The sequence below is a fragment of the Dipodomys merriami genome, unplaced genomic scaffold, assembly GCF_024711535.1.
Source record: "Dipodomys merriami isolate MVZ:Mamm:240054 unplaced genomic scaffold, mDipMer1.0.p SCAF_15, whole genome shotgun sequence".
NCBI lineage: Eukaryota > Metazoa > Chordata > Mammalia > Rodentia > Heteromyidae > Dipodomys > Dipodomys merriami.
The window spans coordinates 11,470,114-11,494,281 of record NW_027202826.1 but is presented as its reverse complement, the minus strand read 5'-3'; the positions used below and the strand labels follow the sequence as shown (position 1 = coordinate 11,494,281).

General features: G+C 42.8%; 1 protein-coding gene across 2 annotated transcripts in view; it reads right to left on the bottom strand.

Moving 5' to 3' along the window:
• Positions 1-1,552: 1,552 nt before the first annotated feature.
• The window catches only part of Tmem131l (transmembrane 131 like), a 126,128-nt gene continuing 103,512 nt past the window's right edge, over positions 1,553-24,168 (bottom strand). Inside the window, exons 26-35 of one of the 2 annotated variants that reach the window (XM_070022245.1) lie at positions 20,023-20,171; positions 13,078-13,202; positions 12,096-12,259; positions 10,585-10,770; positions 9,415-9,493; positions 8,118-8,200; positions 5,700-5,811; positions 4,686-4,777; positions 3,424-3,563; positions 1,553-1,876 (exon numbers count right to left, since the gene is read on the bottom strand). In XM_070022245.1, coding sequence (XP_069878346.1) covers positions 1,601-1,876; positions 3,424-3,563; positions 4,686-4,777; positions 5,700-5,811; positions 8,118-8,200; positions 9,415-9,493; positions 10,585-10,770; positions 12,096-12,259; positions 13,078-13,202; positions 20,023-20,171 — 1,406 coding nt within the window. In that variant the 3' untranslated portion in view covers positions 1,553-1,600. The remainder of the gene's footprint in view (positions 1,877-3,423; positions 3,564-4,685; positions 4,778-5,699; positions 5,812-8,117; positions 8,201-9,414; positions 9,494-10,584; positions 10,771-12,095; positions 12,260-13,077; positions 13,203-20,022; positions 20,172-24,168) is intronic. The other variant, XM_070022246.1, reaches the window with a different exon arrangement.

The window sequence follows — 24,168 nt, the reverse complement described above, 5'->3', positions numbered from 1 at the left end:
TTGGAAACTGGTAAAATGACATCCAGATTAAAAAAAAAACAAACCTCTAAACCCTGGGGAATAAAGGAGAGAGAAAATTCTAAACAACTAGCTAAAGTATCTCTGTCATGCTAAAACATGAAACAGACTAATATGGCCGAGAAGCATTAGATCTGTGGAGGCCTGAGATGAATCTTTTGTCCTCATCATCCCCTTCCCCATGCACCATTCCAGCCAGCAAGGAGGGCAAGGACACTCCAGTCCAGTGTGCCTGCTCAGGCCACTGCTCTGTGGGCCTTCCTGCTCCAGGCATTGCAGGGTCCCCGTGCTGGGCCTGGCTACTGCCTCCTGCTTCTGCACAGGTTTGTAGCTCCCCTGAGAGCTGGCACAGACCCTCCATATGCCCCCATCTTGCTCTGGCTGGTATGGAATGATTTACCACCATCATTTTCCCTGACCAACGTCCCTGACCACTTCAGGTCCAACTGATGTACCTGCTTGGCACTCGATGTGCAGCTGTCCACAGCCTCTCCTTGGGCTCCTTTTTCCCTCTTTTGGTACTGTCCGAAACTCACTGATCTCCACTGCTTTAAATGCTGTCCAGGGCTGCAGAGATTTTCAGCATGAAACTTCCCCAGGAGCATGGCAGCCTGAGATGTACTCACTCTGTACACCTGTCCTCAGTCAACTCTTAACAAAAAGGAATGTTGTGTTCCACTTGAAAAATCAGTCATACTTCAATTTCCAATGAAGACAAAACAATAAAATTTTATTGAAAATATTCTTAGTCTGCACATGCACAAACAACCTTAGCCACAAAGCAATGGGATGTGTGGGAAGACTTCCTCCTGAGACTGCTATTGAAAGTGTGACTGGTTGTGGGTAGGGCAGCTCTGCACTTACCAGAATGCCTCTGCTTCTGTCCCAGGAGAGGGGCAGGAACAATCAGGGATGCAAACATCAGGCCCTTGTTTCTGTACAGCAGCCAAGACATGACAGGACTGGGAAGCAGCCCTGTTTTCAAGCAATATCTGCCCTGGACTGGTGCCTAAGTAACTCAATTTTTGTGTGTGCTAGTCCTGAAGACGGACCTCAGAGCCTGGGTGCTGTCCCCAAGCTTTTTTTGCTCAAGGCTAGAATTCTACCACTGGAGCCACAAGTCTACTTCCAGCTTTATTTGGTTGTTTTAATGGAGGTAAGAGTCTCACTGACTTCCCTGCCTCAACTGGCTTCAAACTGGGATCATGAGCTTTACTCAGCCTCCTGAGTAGAGCTCCAAGTAACTTTTTAATGTCCACAGTGGTGCTGATGCTCAGGGAGGGGTCTACCAGCAACTCCCCTCCAAGACTTACCTTCTCCCTGCTGGCTCTCGTTTCAAACACTGGGCATGCCTGACACGTTTCTTCAATTATGGAAATTACGACAGATGGATGCTGAGTCTGCCACTGGTTTATCAATGGAAGGTTAAAAAAACAGAGCACCCAGATTTCATTAAAAAATTTATTTTCATATAAAAGTGCCAAAATATCTGCCAATGTCGTAATCTATCTTAACAACCAGTTTACACTCTTAATCAAAACACAAGCCTCTTTATTCACATTGTTTAAAAATCCAATTCTCTTCACACATTCCCACAGTAGCTGGAGTCTCTGGACAGTGGGAAGTTCGCGTTGCGATTTGCTGTGGAAGTCCATATGTCCAGGTTCATGTAGGCACGAAATGGGTTAAACCCTGGGTAGTACTCCTTACACATGACAGCCTGGTTTTCCATGTGGGTTGAATGTTCCGTGGTGGAACTAATGGGGCAGCAATTTTCATACACATCACTTTGTGGGGCCCAGATGGAACCAAAAAGTCCAGACATCGGAGACAAGCTTCGGGTACTGGTGAGGTAGGGCTGAAGGCAAATAGGGAAAAAGAGGCACACAATTAAAAACACCAGAAGTTTTAGATAGCTGAGCCTGAATACTTACCAGTGGACAGTTGCATGGTACCCATCCAAGTTAGGGAAAACTTGCAGCCAAATGCCTTGATTAAAAAAAAAATGTGAGGGGCTGGGAAGGTGGCTCAGTGGTAGAGTGCTTGCCTTGCATTCATGAGTTCCTGGGTTAGATTCCTCAGCACCACATAAGCAGAAAAAGGTGGAAGTGGTGCTGTGGCTCAAGTGGTAGAGTGCTAGCCTTGAGCTGAAGAGCTGTGAGCTGAAGAGCTGGGGGACAGCGCTCAGGCCCAGAGTTCAGGCCCCACGACCAACCAAAAAAAAAAAAAAAAAAAAATGTGAGCCGGGCACCGGTGGCTCACACCTGCTAGCTACTCAGGAGGCTGAGATCTGAGGATCATGGTTCAAAGCCAGCCCGGGCAGGAAAGTCCGTGAAACTCTTATCTCCAATAAACCACTAGAAAACCAGAAGTGGTGCTGTAGCTCAAGTGGTAGACACTCGCCTTGAGCTGAAGAGCTGAGGGACAGTGCCCAGGCCCAGAGTTCAAGCCCCATGACCAACCAAAAAAAAAGTGAAGAACCAGCTGTAGTGGCATATGATGGTGATTCTAGCTTGGGAGGTGAAGGTTGGGAGGATTACAGTTCAAGGCCAGCCACAAAGTTTGCTAGATCTCAACTCAACCAAGTAAAAATGTGGGTGGCCTGCCAACCCAGCTACACAGGAAGCATAAATAGCAGGATTATGGTGGTCCAGAGAAGCCAGGCAAAAATGAGAGCTTATCTCAAAAATAAGACCAACAGGGTTGGGGCATGGCCTAAGCAGTAGAGCATCTGCCTATCAAGCTAAGACTCTCCATTCAAATCTTAGTATCACAGCATGACCCACCACTCCTGGCTCTTTATACATTTTTCTTTAATGAAAGGCATTTGGATATGAGTCTTTCCTTTGATCACAAATAAATTTGTACCATTAGATGGGAAAAAAGTAAGAGTGGAAATGTGGTCTATATTTGTTAAGGCTTGAGTGCCTCTAGCCCGAGCATGTGGATTTTGTCTTTAATAGCTAGGTGTGGGACTTTGTTCAGATCTGCAGATCTTAGAGACAGGAGTCCATCTTTAGTTGCCAGCTCTTCAATAAAGACTCCCAATTTGACCTCTCAAAAAAAAAAATGTGTGGAGTTAATGTGTTATAGAACCTAGTCACTGTCCCCTAACAGACCTTCTTGTGTCTTTCACTTCATCTCTTATCACAGCTGAAAAGTGAGTAAGGCCACATAAAGACAGCTATGTTGCAGCCTTTGCTGGTCCAATTTCTATTTTATTCATAAACAATCTCTGCTTGATGTAGTTTGGGACATTTTCATTCACGGCTGCCAAAGTGTTGGTGTTTCCCAGTCTCCACAGTGTAACTCCAGCCTAGGGAGGACGGCTAGCTACTGAGGCCCAGATTCAGGAGGGATTAATTAACTGGAAGTGGTCCACAGCAAAGGATGAGCAACACCTACCTGAGAGTTGACGAAGCTGGCATGTCCCCATGCAGTGGGCATGTTGGGTGGGGTGTTCCAGGTAGAGTGAGAGTTGTGGTCGATAAAGTCAGTTTGAGCTTCTGCAGGACAAGGGAAGCCATTGGTGTAATTCATGTTTTCTATGAGGGATGGGAAACAGTGGCACAGTGAACATTTTCATGGAGAGAGCTAAATTCTTACTCTCAAGAGAAAAAACGTTCCAAGCCTTACTATATTGGCAAGTAAGAAACAGACATAATTGTGGAACAGTCATCCCAAGCTGAAGGGCAAGCCTGCCCATGAGATCCCACCTGTGACCTCTCGTGAGGAGTCTGCCTCAGGGTTTGTGTGTCTGTGATTATCTGAAAGGAATCTTTCTTATACAAAGTGTACTTAAAACACTACCATTGACAGTGTCAGGATTCATATACATTCTTTTTAGGGGTATGTATGTGTGTGTGCTGGGGATGAAATCCAGGGTCTCACATGTTCTAGGCAAGTATATTGTTGAGTTATATACCTCCTTCATTTTTTAATTGCCTGTCATGCAAGCTTAGCACCTGGCACATGAAGCACTATAGCCCAATAAATCAATTAGAAATCTATATATCACTAGATAATATTGACCAATAATCCTAGGAAGGAACGCTACTAAAGCATCCCCCCTTGTGGTTAGCAGACAGCAGTGCAGGTAGTAGAATCAAAGTAAGAACATCTGAACATGGCTTACAGGAAAGGCAGCACTAGTATGAGAAATCATGAGCATACTGTAATCTATAACAGGAACACTTTCCAGATGACCAAGGAAATTTTTATTTATCACAGCACATGCTTGAGACCAAGAATTTCTAACTTCCATTTCCTGTCCAGACTTCTATCCTTCCTTCTCCAAGCACTGCTCATCTAGCCCAAGAATCAAGACATGCTCTAAAGAACAAGCAGGCAAACACATCAATTTCATATGGGGCTATGGAAAAACACGGCAAACAACTAGTGTCCCAGACTCTCAATGGTCCACAGATATACAAATGACATGGTTCTACCTCAGTGCAAGGTTTCAATGGACTAGGGTTATATGTAGAAGGCTTTCTGAGGGCCATACAGAATTGCACATGGCAGGCATGCACAATTGGATCCACATGAAATCACTGACAACCACTGTAAGACCATTCTTTGAGACTGCTTGCTATTAAAAGGCACATTCTTCACAGCTTTGTGAGAGAATAAAAGGATAGCACTGGGATTGCTCAAACCACTTTTACCTTCTGGAAAGGCATTGTAATCATTCAGTTCCAACGGGCAGTACACATTGGGAAACTGGCCTTCGCAAGTTGCATTCCAGTCAATGAAACTGCTATAAAAAACAAGAGGTCTAGTTTCAGAAATGGGATGCCAAGAGATCAAGTAAATAAAGAATATGATTTTATTGCTCAACATCCTAATCATTGTAAATCCCCCAATTTAGGAAAATGAAAGATGTTATTTTCTCAAGCCATGGAATCGAAGGCCATCCCTATATGTTCGTAACTATCTGTAACATCCATCTGTTGGATGGATGGCTTAGACCAGGCACACCCCTCCTTTATGACCATTGTTAAGTTTAGCTAGACACAGAACCCAAGGCCACAGCTGTATTAGCACTGTGGAGGAACCAGAATACTAATGAAGCATACACCTGAAGGACTTTGCCATGTTGGTTCTGTTAATAAAATGTCTATCTGTCACACCAATATTCAGCTTAGGAAGTCACCACTATGAAGACTACTAGTCATGACACACTGATCACCATTGCCAACTGGGCTCTCATTACAGAAATCAGACAATAAATACTGTTGAGCTGAACCAAAAACATCTTTCAGTGGATCCTGTGATTAAACAAAGGTATCAACATTTCTTCCAGGTTCCCTAACTGAATGATTAATACCAAAGGAAAACTTAAGATACTGTCATTGTGTAACTTTGTTGATGCTTAAGCGGTCTGATCTTTTAAACTTGTCAATGTGTTCAGGAGTGATGTCATGGGACAATGGAAATCTTTGCTGCTATAGAGCAGAAATCAGGAGTTGACTGTTTTTCAAGTTTGCTGACAAGGGTCCCCAGTTTTTATTGCATGTTTCTTTCAGTGCCTACTGGTTGGTTACTTCCTAAAACATTACAATCTATCTCTAAGAGACAGAAGAGATGTTCTAATTCTACTATTTGTAAGAACATCTAACAAATCTCAGTTCTAAGCCATTAGGTCAAGCAAGGCCTGCGTCAGAGCAGCAAGGTCCTACCTGTTATGGACTGGCTCCTGCATCACACCAGACATGTTATCCACAGGGCAGCTGAAGCTGTTAGACAGACACACTGGCTCAGGGGGCCATAGGTCTCCAGGTGAGTAAAGACCTGAAGAAGGAAGCAAGGCCTCTCAGTCTACTTCCTTCATTCAATACCCAGTGTCTCCAGTAGCCCTTCCAATAATGCCTAGCTCAATTTATCTCCTATTGTCTGTCACCCACACACACTGACTACTGTGGCCTTTCCTGACTCCTTTTAGGAGTCAGACGCAACTCTGAAAGATGGCATGCTGCTTATCTTTGCTTCAGATGATGTGTGATTGTCTCCTTGCCTGGACGAGAACTAAGTTAAGTAGATATTTGAGAGGCTGCTTTGTGCAAGGCCTCATTAAGATCCTAGAGATGCAGCAGTGAACAAGTACATTCAAGGAAACAGATACAAAGGAAAAAAGTATAGCAGAAAATGAACAGTGCAATTTTGACTATGGTGGTCAGACCTCACTGAAGGAGCATGCCATCAAATATTCAACTATGGACAGGAAGTGAGCCACGTGGCTCTGAGAAACACAGGCCAGGCAGTGGCAACAATTTGGCAAAGGCCCTGAAGTAGGTGTGCCTGAGTCCTACCGGAAGCACAAGGAGAGGGGAGGGTGAGGACTTTGAACCAGTCCCTGGAAAGAAGAGCTGCATCAACAATTCCCATCCTTATGAAAGCAAAGAATGGTGGGATGTGGAGCTTTCTGAAGGTCTAATGCTGTAAGCCAGGAAGCAAGATCAATGTCACTGGAGGCAGAAGGCACTGACCTGTGGGCCAGGAGGGCAGCAGATGCAGTAAGTAAGCCCATGCAAAGTGAGTGGTCAAAATACAGGGTCACCTTTTCTCTAGGACAGAGGGGCAGGAGAGCACCAGGTAAGACCCTGAGTGTGGCTTTGCAGCACAGAGCAAGGAGCTCAAAAAATGCTTAACCATGAATAGGATGTTTTAGCAGGAGGAGAATGAGCCTGGGTGTGAGGGAGGCTATCTGCTCTGTAGACAGTAGGCCCCATGTAGACACAATCTGCTTCAATGACCTCAGGACCTACTCCAAGGAATGTAATAGGCAATCAAATAATAGCTTCAGACTATTAATGAGGAGCAAACAAAGGCACCTGAAACACACAAGTCTAAGAAATATCTAAGGGACAACACAGAGAATCTGATGCTTTCTGTGAAAAAAAGTATCCTATTCAGTGGGAATAACAGCCTTCCTTTGTCATGGTACTGGGTTTAAATTCATACCTTCACGTTTGCGAGGCAGCTACTCTACCACTTGAGCCACATGTTCATCCCATTTAACTTGCTTTCGTTATTTCTGAGATCAAGTACTTTGTGTATTTGTCCAGGTTAGTTTGGACCAGGATACTCCTATTTATGCTTCTCATAGCTAGGACAACAATCAAATACCATTACACTCAGGGTTTTTTTTTTGTTGAGTGGAGGTCTCACTTCCTCATTGCCTGGCTGGCCTTGAACTGCAACCCTCCCAATCTCCATCTACTTAGTAGCTGGGATTACAGGTATGAGCCATGGTGTCCACTTCTGACCTAGAACTTGCAATCCACCTGACCCCTCATTCACCATTAATTTATATGAGCTGAAGCAAGTATGTGTACTAATGCCACAGAGAGTACAAATCACGCATATCCTGCTATGATTCCTGATGTTGACTGGGCAGGAATGAAGTCTCAGACTATTTAAAAGATGAGAGAGAGAACAAGGGGGCGGGGGGGGGGGGGAAGGAGAGGGGAGCGGAGGTAGAAGAATAGGAGAAAAGAGGGGGCAAAATGAAGGAAGAATGGACTTAATTTTCCATTGAAAAGCCCAGGAAGGAGTGGGGATTCTTTCTGACCATTCTTATTTTCATGCACGAAAGTCACCATCCTCACTCCCCAATCTGCAGGTCTGGAGCTCTTGCACTGTGCAGACTGAGGATGAATACCAGATTGCTAAAACAAGATAAGCAGGCTTCCAAGGCAAGGTGAGCTGGAGGAGAAAGTGGGCCTGGGAGGGAATGTGGCAGCAGGTAAGGATGTAGAAACCTCACCCCCCCCCCCCCGACTTTCTCTCTACCTGGGTCTCATGCCTGGCCCACAGGCATCATGTTTCTGTTTTTTGTCTTCTCCCCAACTAGGGAAATGAAGAAGTGCAGTGAGAGTCTCCAATAACTGGGACTGTAGGATCAGTGACCTCTGCCTGGGCTACCACAAAAGTGCTGCATATCCATACAGAGTGGTTGGCAGATACCAAAGTCAGATGCCTGATGATGCCTGTCCACAGGGCAAGTGCCTTCAACCTACACTTACAACTTCGAGATAAGCTCCACCCAGGGGACAGAACAGAACACCTGGCTGGTTATCAGCTTTGACAGGCCTCACCTTTATCTTCTTCAACACCTGAAGACTCGGCAGGGAGGCTGGGACAGGAAGGGTCTACATACGGCAGGAGATTACTCACATCTCTGTGGGGAAAGTGAGTACAGAGGAACTGCTGACTTTTCTGCACAAGAAGTACAGATATTGCACTGTAATCTACACAGACATAAAGGTACACAGCCAGAAAACATTTGAGGGACATTAAACTCCCAGGATCCAATAAAGTCTTGCTTGAACAATAATAATTTAACCAAACTGCAATTTCCAAAATGTCTACCACCAAGTTGCAGCAATTCTTTTTTTTAAATAATTTTTTTAAATTGAGATTAAGTGATTACATAAATTTCAAGTCTCGAGGGATAGTGGTACTTAGTTAAAGTCACAAACACATTTGAACCTTCACAAGGCAAATGGTCATTATCATGGTCTATAAAGTTTGCAGCAATTCTTAAACATTAGTTTACTTTCTACCTGTAACAAGGCTGGGTTTCCTTCTTCACCAACTCACCCTCCTAGTTATAGCTTCTTATACACTAAGCAAGGTACCCAAGAAAGCCAAGTACATTTGTCACCGCAGTGTACTCCCTCCTTGCTAACCCTGACTTCATCTCACTATAGGAACAGCTGGCTGCCCTCTGTACCACAGCTTTGGCATCCTTTAATTCAACCCAGCAGTCCCCAAACATTTGGGAAAAAAACACCTGTACTTCTGGCTGATGACTATTTGACAAGTGAATGTGTATTGAAAGTGTACAGATTTTTGGAAAAATACAGTGACGATCACACCAGCATTTATATTGCATTGGACATGCCATACAATCTAGAGATGATAAAGAATACAAGAAGATAAGCATATGTTTGTTTGTTTGTTTTTTTTGGGGGGGGGAGGGTCCGGTCATGAGGCCTGAACTCTGGGCCTGGGCGCTGACCCTCAGCTCTTCAGCTCAAGGTTAACGCTCTACCACTTGAGCCACAGTGCCACTTCCGGCCTTTTCTGTTTATGTGGTGCTGAGGAATCAAACCCAGGGCCTCATGCATGCAAGGCAAGCACTCTACCACTGAGCCACCTTCCCCCTACCTTCCCAGCCCATAAGTATATATGTTTTATCCAAATACTATACCATTTTCTGTAAGGGACTTGAACATGTGCAGAGTTTCATGTCTGTGCATGTGTGAATGTGTGTGTTTATATGGGGGAAGATCCTGTAACTCATGCCCTGTGAACAGCGAGGAACCACTGCACATGGGAGAAGGGAACCCCAGAGCATGCATAAGATACTGGAAACCCCAGAACACTTACGTGGGGTTGCAGATGTGATGCGAAAGTTTCAAGGAGATGGGAGCCTCAGAAGGAAAGTCACTTGAGGAAAAACTGTCCCCTGCATTAAAAAAAACAGATACCATAAGTTTTAAGAAGTATAATTAAAGAAGTGGCGTTGTGGCTCAAGTGGTAGAGTGCTTGCCTTGAGCTGAAGAGCTGAGGGATGGTGTCCAAGCCCAGAGTTCAAGCCCCACGACCAACAAAAAATAATAATAATAAAATGCAATTGTTTATATTTTAAAAAAAGAAGTATAATTAACTGTGTATTATCTGTATTAAAATGCATATCTTGTTAGTATTATTAATCCCTAATGAATGATTTTTCACTTTATAGCAATATTCATAATTCATTTAAGTTGCAAAGGTCTTTTATAATTTATCCTTTCATTGAAAAATTAATAAAATTAAATATTTAGATGGATTAATACCTTACACATGATGGAGAAAAGTAAGAAACATCCATATTATCTTTCAATAGATTTTTTTTCCTGAAAAAAGAAATTTAGCTATACAATTTTAGTGTTTACTCCCTTGAGTTTATAAAATATGACCATTATAAAATATATAAAAGGAAATACAAGTTGAAAGGAGTACAAATCACCTACAATTACATTACCATTATGAACATTCAGGTATATATTTCTTATAATATTGTTTTTGTGTACATACGCATATATGTGTAAAATTGGGATTGTACTCATTATACTTCCCTTGGTGGGAGATGGAGCTGTGAGGTCTGCTGGCTATGAAAAGCAAAGATGTCTGAACAAAGAAACTTCTCCATCATGAAACACAAAACCAAGTGGCTGCTCTTTTCCTACCCTTTGCTTCCCCAGCACAATATATGCTGTCCCAAAGAAGTCAGCATTGGCTTGTTTCTTGGGGGTGGAGCTATCTTTTTATGGCTTATTTTACCACACTAAAAAAAGACTGAACAAATGTTCAGCTGTTAAGTGTGTCAGAGATAGACACTAAACAGTAATAACAGTGCTAGTGATTAAAGAGAAAGGAGGAAGGAGGAGAGCAAAGGGAAGGAGTCCAAAGCAAATTAAAACCTCAAAGCTGGACAGAGCTGGACCTCACACTGGGCATGCTGGGCACATGAGGGGGGAGTGGGAGGAGACAACAGGGAGGCCACATGGGACTCACCAGATGGCAGGAAGTGCTGCACATCCATGGCAGGTTTCCTGTCACCCTCTGAGCTGCCACTGCTGCTCCAGCTGCCCCAGCTACCCCGGCTGGCACGCACACTGCCTGAGGAGCTGCCACTCTCAGAACTGGAGTCCAAGCAAAACTTATCCGAAGGCTTCTTCTCTGGCTTCTGGTAGTAACCCTCTGGAGGAGGTAAGGGAAATGCTGAATTTCACAAAGACAATTTCATCATCTAGTGCCACTTCTAACAAAAAGAGAGGTGAAGTAGGCAGGAAGGCCAGTCAGTTTCAGGACTGGCCAACTCTGCTTAGGTACTAAGAATGAGGAGGCTTACTGAAGCTAACACAGCACCTGGAGAAACCGCAGGCCAAGCCTGTTACGTGTGTGGATGGGCAATATAATTCATTTTGAGTTACAATCAAACCCAAGCACAGTCTTCATCTAAAAATAATTCTAGAGGCTGGGGACAAAGCTCAGTGGTAGAGTGCTTTTTTAGCATGCACATAAGGGGTTTGATCCTCAGCACTACAAAAAACAGCAAGCAAAAGTCTTCTCTATTGAGAAAACTATTCTAGTAAAATGGATGTAATAGGTAATTTTCTCCCTCTCTCATTAAGATGTAAGCTAGGAATTTCAAAACATTACTGATATATAGGTGGGAAGCAGCTCCAATTAAGACTGAAAAGGAACTAGGTACTCATGCCTTTAATCCTAGCTACTCAGGAGGCTGAGATCTGAGAATCACAGCTCGAAGCCAGCCTGGGCAGTAAAGTCCTTGGGATTCCTATCTCCAATTAACCACCAGAAAGCTGCAAGTGGAGCTGTAGCTCAAGTGGTAGAGCACTAGTAGCTCGGAGACAACCACCAGTCCAAGTCCTTGAGAGTTCAAGCCCTAGGACCGACTAAAAAGTGAAAAGGAGCACACATGTGTTATGAGAATGAAAGACAAAAAGAGACCAGCTACACTTCCACTGACTAGTATGTACCCCAGTGGGACTTGTGTCTGGGAGAGTGGGGTGGGCTGGATTATTATCCCCACCAACCCAAGCCCCACCATGCTGCCAACTTCAGGGGTCCTCTGGCTCCACCACTTCATCTACTCTGGCACAGCACTGGAGCCCCCTTACTTTCCATTCCCAGGCACTGCCTCAGCAGTTCTAGGCTAGACAGGGCCTGGCTCTGCGGAAAATATCACACTTAAGAGAGGGGTGGCATTCTCACCTGGCTACTCCATTTTCCACCACTGTCTACAGCCAGCCACTCTGTTTCTTTAGCAATGTTTATGACAACTAGGAATGGCCAGGAGGGGGGCAACTCTAGAGGCCTTCCCAGGCTCAAAAGGACCTTCACTTTCTAGTCTCTCTCACCTCAATGGCTTTCCACTCTGGCCTCTCATTAGCTAGACTGCCTATAAAGTGACAATGGACCTGGCCTGTCTCATACAGTGGAGATTTCCTGGAGGAAACATCTCCAGGGCAGTACCTTGCTCAGCCTAAGTTGTTACATACCTGACTCTCTCTGCACTGATGAGCTGTTTGCCACTTCTGTATCGACCTTACAAACCTCTCCTGCGTTTTCCTGTATACACCAGCTTCTTACATCCATGTCGCCACTCAGCTCCGATCTCCCAAAGTCATTGCATAAAAGTTTTAGCTCACTCTGTTCGGTAGGCCTGAAGAGTTCATTAAAAAAAAAAAATCACTTACCTATTTTGTCTTTATGCACACACTTCTTTCCCATGAGATCACCAGAAATGGAATATGAATCAGTGAGACAAGGCAGGAGTACATGCCTCTGGGGACCCTTACACATGTGAGTGTAGTATTCCAGGAAGTTAAAGGAAATCAGAACTCAGAGGCCACACCATGGGGAAGGGGGGAAACCTGGAGTTACATACATACTGTGGACCTGGTAGAAAAAAACCTCAAGCTGAGAAATTTTTCATCAGGTTCAATTTAGGGGATTTTTCTGAACATAGGACTTCCATGCACTGTCGAGTACCTTCATTTTATACACAAGAAACAGGATTTCCAAGGCACAGTGCCAAGCTATCTGGGCTCCACACTCTGGCTCTGCTCTCATTACTATGTATTCTATTCTGTCATAAGTAGTGGACTATCTGGGTGCCTTTCTTCCCACAGCCAAAGAGCTCTCTATCTATAGTCTAAAGCAAGGACTATGGAAGTCAGGACTATTCTATCTAATTATTGAAGTTCTAAGTGGCCCAGTGGGAGGGTGCCTGTGCTCAGGCTTTCCCTAACACCTGTTCCTGCTCTGTAAGTGCATCTGCCCTGACAGGAAGAACAAGGACATGGCACAGAGCTATAGCTTAGGCTTTCCCTAAAACGTCCTATGGCTTTAAGCATCTTATAAAGGATGAACTACAAAAACTGATCACTTTTAAAGTATCTGTAACAACATATGAGAAAAAAATGGCAAAGTGCAAAATTATGAATGAAATATTAGATCAATATGGCAAAAGGACTGTACCTTGAGGCCTGAGCAATGCCCTTTTTCTTGTTTTTTCTACATGTTCGGCTCTTACTCCAGTTTAGATTTTGTACATTTCCTTCTCTTTTCTCCTGAAGTTTCTTTTTCCTGTAAGAATCTTCTTGCTAAAGTAGAAAGACAAAATGTTTAGTGGTTTAAGCTGACTAAACATGATTAAACATGAAGCTAAACCTGAGCTTGTTTCTGTCCTAACTTCTGGAGACCAGCTCCACGTGCATGTAGAAAGTCCCAGACCAGGTGAAAACTGAGACGTGTGTTTCTCAGTCTCCAGTTTGTTTTCATTTCCCTCCTTCCATTGCACTCGTCAGAAAGAGAAGAAAAGAAGAATTGTTGCCTATAAAATTCCTAAGGGGCTAAGGAGGAGAAACATCTGCTAGCAATTTGGGGCTGTCTGGCTGTTGGCTTCAGCAGCAATACATCCTCCAGCCGCCACCTGTTAATTTGGTATGTGCAACTGGCATGAATTACTACTGAAGCAAAATCAGATTAAAACTCAACTGAGGAGCAAGCTGTGCATTTCTGTTTTCATTTGTTTACAGATGAAATTTAGAAGAACAGCCAGATCTCCACAGAATGCTCCAAACTATTGAAAACTTCTTGGGTAAATAAAGCAAGAAGAATATATGCATGGCTTTTAAATGTGCCTCTGAAAACAATTTGTCAGCCAATGCATGCATGCGTGTGCACATACACACACACACCAATGTATACATGTATGCATGAATGCAAGTTACAGATAAATCATACAGGAATATCCTATTAATAGGTTCAAGAACAGCAGGATTCTCTACTTTTTATTTATTTATTTTGTTGGTTGTGGGTCTTGAACTCTGGACCTGGGCGCTGCCCCTCAGCTCTTCAGCTCAAGGCTACCACTTGAGACACAGCACACTTCCTCTCTACTTTTTATACATGCACTATCTCACTGACTGAGACAAACGACTTTTCAAAAAATATCTCAAGTGTGTTAAGATCTATCAGGAGGGAACTGCAGAGGGACAGAGACCCCAGAGGAACAGGGCCTCCCCTTCAAAGGTGAGCACCCCCCATAGGGACAGAGGCACATTCAAGGCCACAAATCTCTTCCTAATGATCTTAAGGGGTCACACTGCATGAAAGCAAAGATTGGCTCATTTCGCCTTCATGTTTAGAAGTTTATTCCAGAGTAGAAATCCATGAAGTTATAGCAGATAACACAGTAAATGGGAAAAAGTTTCTAAATTCCCTACATGTCCTAAGTCTGGGATATCAGAATTCTCCCACATCTACTACAGTAATATGCTTCCACATAAACAAATCCTAGAAACACAATGAAATGTTAACTGTACCTGAAATTATGGTTTTCTTGGGTTTTTTTTGTTTTTGTTTTGGGTCTGGTCGTGGGGCCTGAACTCTGGGCCTGGGCGCTGTCCCTAAGCTCTTTAGCTCAAGGCTAGCACTCTACCACTTGAGCCCCAGCGCCACTTCTGGCCTTTTTCTTTTTGCTTATGTGGTGCTGAGGAATTGAACCCAGGGCCTCAGGCAAGCACTCTACCACTGAGCCACCTTGAAGTTATGAGGTTTTGCTTTTCTCTTTTATACTCCTTCAATTCTCCTCTCCAATACACAGAATCTTAACTTTCATCCTGATTCTAAAAGTGTTTAAAAACCTGACAAATCAAATATACAAAACCTATAGAACTTTCGTCTAATCCTACAGGATTTCTGGCTAATTGTTGCAAGCCTGACAATAAACACACATGATTCAATTGTCAAAAATCAGACATACACTGTTTAATCACAGATTGTTCTTTATGTACTCTGTGTTCTGTTCCTTTGTAGGCTTATTACTTCTCCTCTCCCCCACACCTTGTTCACTACTCCAGAGCCATCAAAGGCTTGTCAGCATAAGTACTTGAGCCTTGCCATCGCTTTAGGGCCTGGCACCAGCAGAGAACTGCTTTCTATATGGGGTCAGAGAAAGGAGGAGCTGGTCAGTAGTCACTGACACTTGATTGCCTTTCCCCAGTTGATCTGGTTGGAACTGTTCCCCTGTACAAGTGAGAGAGTAAATGTCTTAGGATGACTGAGAGGAAGGATGTGGAGCTCGGGAACCTCACAGAATTCTCTAAGAATAAACAAGGAAGGAGAGGCCTGAATGGAATGACCAAGTAGTGAAGTCTATGAGCCACCCACCAGGGGACAACACAAGGGTTATTGACATGAAAATAAAAGGTGGGGGGAGGAGGAGAAGTATGGGAAGGGATGGGAAGGGGAAACAAAGAGGAGGCAACAATGCTTGATAAGAAGAAATGTACTCATTATCTTGCCTATGTAATTGTAACTCCTCTGTACGGTATTCTCACAATAAAAAAATTAATTAATTAAAAAAAAGAAGACAGAAAATGCATAGCCTTTTTTTTTTTTTAGGTGAGTGCTATTCAAAACAGTAGGTAGTGAGAAAGGCATCTCCCTGAGTGAGAACAGTCCTCAGTGTCTACTGTGGACAGAACAGAGGGGAAAGCACACTGGAGATCCAGACTAACAAACCTGCTTAGAAATGCGCAGAGGAGAAAGGCAGGAGCTGACTATGCCTTCTGGTAGTCTCACCAGGACGAGAAAGAGCCAGACAGCCACAATTAAGATCCCTGTCACCAGGCCAGTTCTCAAATGCTGTATGCTATGTCAATTTGAGCAGGTCTCTTAGCTTCTCTGCCTCAGTTTACTAAATTCTTCAAAAGAGTTAAATTACTTGGCACCTAGCGAGCAGTTTATAATAGTCTTAGCTATCTTTCTCATCATCACTGAACCATGTGAACTAATTAAATTCTCTGATCTTCCTGATAAAGGTGACAATTGATGGATATCAGGAGTGAAAAAAGATTCTGGGTGATGGGCTGGGAAGGTGGCTCAGTGGTAAAGTGCTTGCCTTACATGCATGAAGCCCTGGGTTCGATTCCTCAGCACCACATAAGCAAAAATAAAAAAAAGCTGGAAGTGGCGCTGTGGCTCCAGTGGTAGAGCGCTAGCATTGAGCTGAAGAGCTCAGGGACAGCGCCCAGGCCCAGAGTTCAGGCCCCATGACCGGACCCCCCCCACCACCAAAAAAAAAGAAGATTCTGGGTGTTAATAAAAGCAAAACAGAGAAAACACAGATCAGCTGTATAAAGTAATTCTTAAATCTGTGGTAGAGAGGTAAAAATAGACAAGGGAAAAGGAAAAAAAAAATCTGATACACAATATTTGATACAGTACCTTAATATACTGTTTTAATAATAAAAAACCTATTAACATTCAATAGAAAAGTAAGCAAAGAATATGAAATAATGATTCACAAAACAGGAAAGGAAAATAAAACAAAACACACATACACACCCTTCAGTAGGGTAGAGGGGAGGGCACAGAACTCAATGGGAAAAGGGTGAGAAGTGTAACAATGGAGCTCACCAGACACTGATAAAAGTGAACAATACAACTAAAAAAAAAAAGAGAGAGAGAGAAATTAAGCTGAGCGCAGGTGGCTCATGTTTGTAATCCTATCTACTCCGAAGGATTGTGGTTCAAAGCCAGCCTAGGCAGGAAAATCCGTGAGACTCATCTCCAATAAACCACCAGAAAACTGGAAGTGGCGCTGTGGTTCAAGTGGCAGAGTGCTCACCTTGAGCTGAAGAGCTCAGGGACAGCTCCCAAGGCCAGAGTTCAAGTCCCACGACCACCACCACCAACAACAACAAAAAATTAATAGGCTAACTTGAATCTCATCTTTCCATTTTGGATTTAGGATACCTAACATGTTTATAGTGCATGTTTATTTTTACAAATACTAGGCTAGAGGAGCAGGATATTGTAGTAGTGTCTGCTTCTGGCTAGACATTTACTTATTTTATACACATTCTTTTCACTGGTAGAATTTTGTAGCCCCTATCACCCTGGCCCAGACAGAATTTTGTATGGATTAAATTTAAAATTTTACTTTCAGAATTTTATAAAAAACAGAATAAAGCAAAGTGCTTTTTCTCTACATAAAATGCAAATTGAAATGACAACCAAAACAATTGTTCAGGGCTGAAGGTGGCCATGGCTCAATGCAGAATACCAGAACAAAAAACCCCAAAGATACCCCCAAAATACCAAACATGATTACTTACATATTACACAGACCGAGATTTTGCTAACAAGAGCTCTGAGTGCAGCTCAGTAGTGCAGCATGTGCTTATTAACATGCATGAGCACCAGTTCAATTCAAAGAGCCCTCATCTCCCTTACAAAGGTTTTGCAAACTAGAGATGCTAAGAACAAAGCCACTATTCGTACAAACTCCTGGAAAGCAATCCAGCAGTGTACCATAAAAGCTTTCGTAGTTGGTTCTTTTAATTGTATTTCCTCACCTTAACAGGGTATCGTAACAGAGTTATTTATGAAAGTACACAAATTTTAGAAGTACTTTGTTTTGAATGGATTTTTTTCTTTTTTATGTTTCTGTAATAATCATGAATTATTTTCTTAGGAAAATAGGTCAGAGCTAAGGTTAAATTTTTAGGTATGGTTTTCAAACCTGGGCTTCAATCTTTCTTGACAATCTAGAGTACTGTGTACTACGGATTTAGAGTTTTCTAAGCTGCAAAGTTAGGCCCTAAGCAAACACTGAGTACTGCACTTGGGAATGTGTTTACTGAGAATAATTTTCTCCAAAGTAACAAAGAAGTGGAAAGTACACTTGTGGGACCTTGAGAACAGTTCTACAGAAGGGTGAGAGTCACAGAAAACAGCAAAGAAATGAAAAGGGCAGCTCACAACACTGTATTAGGAGAGATCACCTTGGCTGACTTAGCTGGCTACTACAAGTCCAGTCTGCATACCCTGAACTTCTCAGGCTGGCATTCTTCCTACTAGCCCACTGCCATCATTCAGTGTCAATGGCTATGACAACAGGCTCAAAGACCCGCTGCAAGAGGACTGACTGACTGCCAAAGTTAGGGATAAATGGCAATACCCATGCTCGACAGTCAGAATCTAGTAATGAAGACACGTAAGAAGAACATGTCTTTAACATATTAAGAAAACTGTCATGAGGAAAAGCACAGATAAAGAGGTTAAGTCTGGCCCAGAGAGCCAGGGCAGACTTTGGGGCTGGGACACAGCTTGTGATGGGAACACACAGACACACACACAGACACAGACACACAGACACAGACACACAGACACACAGACACAGACACAGACACAGACACAGACACAGACACAGACACACACACACACACACACACACACACACACACACACAGTGGCAAGAGTGCCAACATAGCATCAGCGGTGTTTCTCAGGATATCTTAGAGTTAAGAGTTATCGGCTCCAACATCTCCCCGTATGACTGCTCCTGTATTGTAGGCGGTAGGCCGAGTCTCCAAAACCCAAGGCAAAAGCAGATCAGGCTCAACTCCTGCCTTCATTCTTTTCCTCCCATCCCAAACACAGAGACATGATTTCAGTCTAGAAAAGGAAGCTCCACTTCATATTGGGCTTGATTGTTCCTTACTGTACCTGTACTCTCTACCTGCTGAAGCTCCAATGCCACTCCAACATCCACACTCAAGACCTGGCTTCCTGCTGTAAAGCTATAGAGAATACCAGGCTACCTTCGGATCAACCTCCACAGGGAAAACCTCCTACTCAAGCTTCAGGGCTGATTCCGATAGAGCTATAGCCCCGACCTCCCCAGACCCTCTATTTCGTATCTCTCTTCTCTGATGTCATGGTAACAGTTTTGTCATTGTTTTTCTTTTGTACTTACTGCTTCCCCAGTAGCTCATTTACTCAGCCAAAGCCTGCAAGGTGGGTATAGCATTATCACCTTCATTGTACATGAGGGAAATGCAGTATGGAAGGAGTAAATGATGATCTAGAGCTCTGGCTATGTTTCATGTTGTTGTTGCTTTTTTTTTTTGTGGTGGTGGTTCTAGGGCTTTAACTGAGGACCTGGTGTTGTCCCTGAGCTTCTTTTTGCTCAAAGTTAGAACTCTACCATTTGAGAATCAGCTCCACTTCCGGCTTTTTTTTGGTAGTTATTGGAGATAAAGAGTCTCATAGACTGTCCTGTTAGAGCTAGCTTCACATTACAGGTGTGAATCACCAGCATCTGGCTGGCCCATGCTTTTAACTATGATCCAACATTGCTTTGAAATGTGAAAATGAACCTGCTATCCCCCACCTTCTAAATCACCAGGCTTTGGACCTTGAAGTTACCATTTGCAAATGGTTATTTTTTAAAAAAATACAAATCTGCTGGGTGCCAGTTGCTCATGCCTATAATTCTAGCTATTCAGATCTGATGATCATGGTTTGAAGCCAGAATGGGCCAAAATGTCCATGAGACTTATCTCCATTTAACCACCAGAAAACTGGAAGTGGGGCTATGGCTCAAAGTGGCAGAGTACTAGCCTTGAGTGAAAAGAGTTCAGGGACAGCGCCCAGCCCCTGAATCCAAGCCCCACAACTGACCAAAAAAGAAGAAAAAAAAAAAAACTCTTTTTGAGTGAAGTGTTAAGAAATCTCAATGGCTCTGATTCTAAAATGTCTCTCATCTTTCTTGACCATCATCTCACTGCCACACAAATGCAGGTATTGATGTCATTATGTTCCCAGGCAGAGAGCTGGTGTCCACTTCATTTCCTCTGCACCAGTTCCAGAACACAGGTTGATTTTCCCAAATGACCTTGTTCACACACTCATTCAAGCACTAGCCAAACTATGTTCCTTCTACATAGGAGCAATCTGCCCATCTTTGTGAAACTCAAGTGGAAAATATGCTATTTACTCCTCTCAAAATCAATGTTCCAAACACACAAATCATCAGCCTGTATTCAAATGCATTGAGGTTAGAGTACCCTTGGTTCAATAGCTGCTATACTGCTCTGTTTTTAATAGGAAGAAAGAAGGAATACAGACCTCAATTGAAGGTATATCCTGTTTCTCAGAACACACATCTTCTTTAGGTACTTTGTAGATCTTCTTTTCTGAAGGAGACTTTGTATCAAGTTTTTTCAAAGTTTCACAAGTGTCTACTTCATTCTTGACAGGCACTTGCTGGTTAGTCCCTTGAATAAATAAAAACAATTCAATTTCTAGGTATTTTTTCCCCATTCCTGTTCCTATAGTTAAACCCTCTTTGCTATACTAAACAATCCCATTTAATGAGATTTAGGTATGAGATGTTTTTGACATCCTTGGCTTTGTTTACAAGTAAAAACATACTCAAAGCAAGAGTTGTACAATTTTAAAAGATGGCAGGTAGTGGGGTGGGACATACCAATGTTCATGGGAGCATCATTACTCGGAACAGCCAAGGGGAGAAAACTACCCAAATGTCCACTGACAGGTGAATGGAAAAACAAAATGCAGTATATACACACAACAGGACACCATTATTCATAACAAATATCAGTTACAGTACAGAACTGCACTCTCATATAAGCTACAACATGGATGAACCACGAACACATTATACAAAGTAAAAAAGAACACACACAAAAGGGCATTTTGACTGCACTAGGGTACTCATATTCAAAGAGATGGAAGGTGAATTGGACTATTTATTCTGTGTTCAGTAATAAATACATACTTCCCCTTCTCCCACTGGTTGAGAATTATTGTTTGGGATGATGAAAAAGTCCTGAAAATTTAGTGGCAATAGTCACACACCAGTATCAACATACTTAAAGACACCCAATCTTTACAATTAAAAGTAGTTAAAATGGTAAATTTTGTATTATGCATACTTTCACATTTTCTTAAAGGTAGGATAAGGAGAGAAAAAGGTAAAGGCTTGGGTTCTAGTCATGGCTCTGCCACTAATGAGTCGCATAATCAGAGTGATAAATCTCTTAAGGTGGGGCTGGGAAGTTGGCTCAGTGGTAGAGCGCTTGCCTTGCATGCCTGAGGCACTGGGTTCGATTCCTCAGCACCACATAAGCAAAAAAAAAGAAAAAAAGCCGGAAGTGGCACTGTGGCTCAAGTGGTAGAGCACTAGCCTTGAGCTGAAGAGCTGAGGGACAGTGCTCAGGCCCAGAGTTCAGGCCCCACAACCGGACAAAAAAAAAAAAAAAAATCTCTTAAGGTGACAGAGCCTGTTTGCTTACTCAGATCAGGACATAGTAGCAACTTCCCGGCTGCCAGCCTGACAGCCATGTCAATACCACCAAGCAGAGACACTCGGGAACAGTATCTCCACCAAAGGACACCCAAGCTGTGTCACAAAGGCTCTTTCTTCCCTGTGGTGTGAGGGTGCAGGCTGAGGAATGGACGTGTACATTTTGTCAGTTAAAGTGTGGAAAATTAGGTGAAGATGAAACCCAGGGCCTTTGCACATGGAGGTAAGTGTTCTATCCTGAGCCACACAATCCAACCAACTTTTCTTACATACTTTTTGTGAGTTAACATCTTCACAATAAAGGCAAAACAACTTCAGCGCCAATTTTCTAATCCCAAACAGAAAGCATTTCAATACCATAGGTATTGAATCTATAATCTCAGTTACTTGAAAGGCTGAGGCACAAGAATCACAAGTTCAAGGCAAATCCAGGCAAAGTTGGGGAGATCCCATTTCAAAAAAAAGTGCAAACAATAGGGTTGTGGCTCAAGTGGGAGAGCACGTGTGGGAGGCCCTGGGGAAAGCTTAGCTGGCCTGGCACAAGTGTGTCAGGCAGAGTAGTTAGACACCCTGGTCTGACCAGACAGGACACTTGGGCTAGCAGAGCTCTCCAATCTCAGAAGGAAAGGAGCAGTCAAGTCGCCTCTGTTAATGAAACACACAAATGAACCTCACACAAAGAAAGGTACACATTCTTTTTCCAAATAACACAAGTTAGGCATACTTTTAGTCTGTAAACTGAGGTGTTATATAAATATCACATAACTTTGGGAGACAATGAGGGAAGGGGTGACATGGTCTAAAAAGAAAGATACTCTTTACCTTATATAACTGTTAACCCCTCTGTACATCACATAACTGTGGAGCCAAGCAGGCAGGACACATGCTGTGTGATGTAGGGCAGGTTTAAGTACAACTACAGCACACCAGGGCTTATACTTTAAAAGAAAGGTCCTATCACAAAATTAAGGTTATACCTCCAAAATGAATACAAGATAAACACAGAAAATCAATCTGTGGCTGGATTAGATTCACTACAAAAAGTAAACCATCATGGAATACTTCTATGCCTTTGTCTGTGACAGAAGAGAAAGGTCACCGAGAAAGGCATATCTAGAGGAATAGTGTCCCCAAGCCAATTAAGATCTTTAAGTTATGTAACATGTCCTTTGATAATGAATGCATGCAACAGAATTTTACCCAGACATAAAAACCAATCACTGATTTATGATAGAATGTAGGTGAGGTCGCCTGAAGGACGTGGCTTTCAGATTCCCTTTAACCTGACCTTTTCTGAGTTAATACCCAACCACACCCCACTGAGCCATCTTCACTGTTTCACAAGTTGTCAAAATTAAGTCATTTTAGAAATGTAATTCCTCTACAAGAAAAACTAGATGTCAGATGTCCACAAAAGAAAATATCCAACAGTGAATGAGTAAGGGAAACTGCCCAAAGGCAGGCAGAAAGGGCTCTGTAGCAGAAAAACTGATCAGAATAAGGATACCACTCTGAACTCTGAAATCTGTAAGTATGAGACAAATATGGGTAAGAATTAAAAAAAGGATGTGCCTTGAGTTCCCTACCATTTTAGTTCATGGGCAAAGGAAGTTCCTAAAGTTTTCTTTTTAGGTCAAAAACAAAACATCAAATCTATTAGCTATCAACAGTTCTAAAGAAGGACCTGAATTTAATAGCCAGTACTAAACCACCTTAAATAAAAAAAGCAGTAAGGCTGGCTGGCTCCTAGAACATCACTAGTGCCTCCTGGAGAAGGGGGAAGAAAGAGCCATCTATAATCCTTTATCAGGACAAATAACAAAAAAGAATGCCAATTACAAGTTCATTGTTCTTTAAGAAATTTTACTGTAAGAATATTTAAGAATATAAAAATACTGGAGGGAGGATGGGAAGGGCTGGGAAGGGGAAACAAAGGAGGAGGCTACAATGCTTGATAAGAAATATACTCATTGCTGGGAAGGTGGCTCAGTGGTAGAGCACTTGCCTTGCACGCATGAGGCCCTGGGTTCGATTCCTCAGCACCACATAAGCAAAAAGAAAAAAGCCGGAAAGTGGGGCTGTGGCTTAAGTGGTAGAGCGCTAGCCTTGAGCTGAAGAGCTGAGGGACAGCGCCCAGGCCCAGAGTTCAGGCCCCATGACCGGACCTCCCCCCCCAAAAGAAAGAAATGTACTCATTATCTTGCCCATGTAACTGCAACCCCTCTGTACAGTATTTTCACAATTAAAAAAAATAAAGAATATAAAAATACTGTATATATGCTTCATTTAAAAAAGGAATCACAAAATGCTGAAATAAGGACACAGGTTGACCCATTGTAAAATGAGATTACAAGACACTATGTTGAAAACCAACTTTACAACTTGGGGGGGGGCAGGGTAGTTTGGGAGGGAGGAGGAAGGGATGGTAGGGGGAAAACAAAGGAGGGGTAACTGCTTGATAGGAAATGTACTCATTACCTTACTCATGTAGCTGTAACCCCCTCAGTACAGTATTTTTACAATAAAAAAATACACATATATAAAAAGAATCAATCCAGGTAAACCTATTAAGTGTGCAACTTTCCCATGACTTCACAGAGTAAGAGTGTTTATGCCACACTTAAAGAAGAAATGGAGGAGCAAGGCATGGAGCATGCCTGTTAACCCCAGGACTGGGGGGGAATTGTTATATTATTGTAAGGGACCAACTTAGGGGCCAGTCCTCATTTCAAAACCAAAACAAGAAAAAAAGCAACAACAATAAAGGGGGCAGGAACAGGAGTGATCACTGATATAGGCTGAGATATGGACAGGTTTGTGGCCTTGATAGTAGTGAAGATCTTACCATGTACATTTATCTCCAAACTTAGTAAATATGAAGTTTTTAAAAATCTGTGCATCTCAAAAGAAGTAGTTATAAAACGAGAGGGGGTAACAATGTTTGA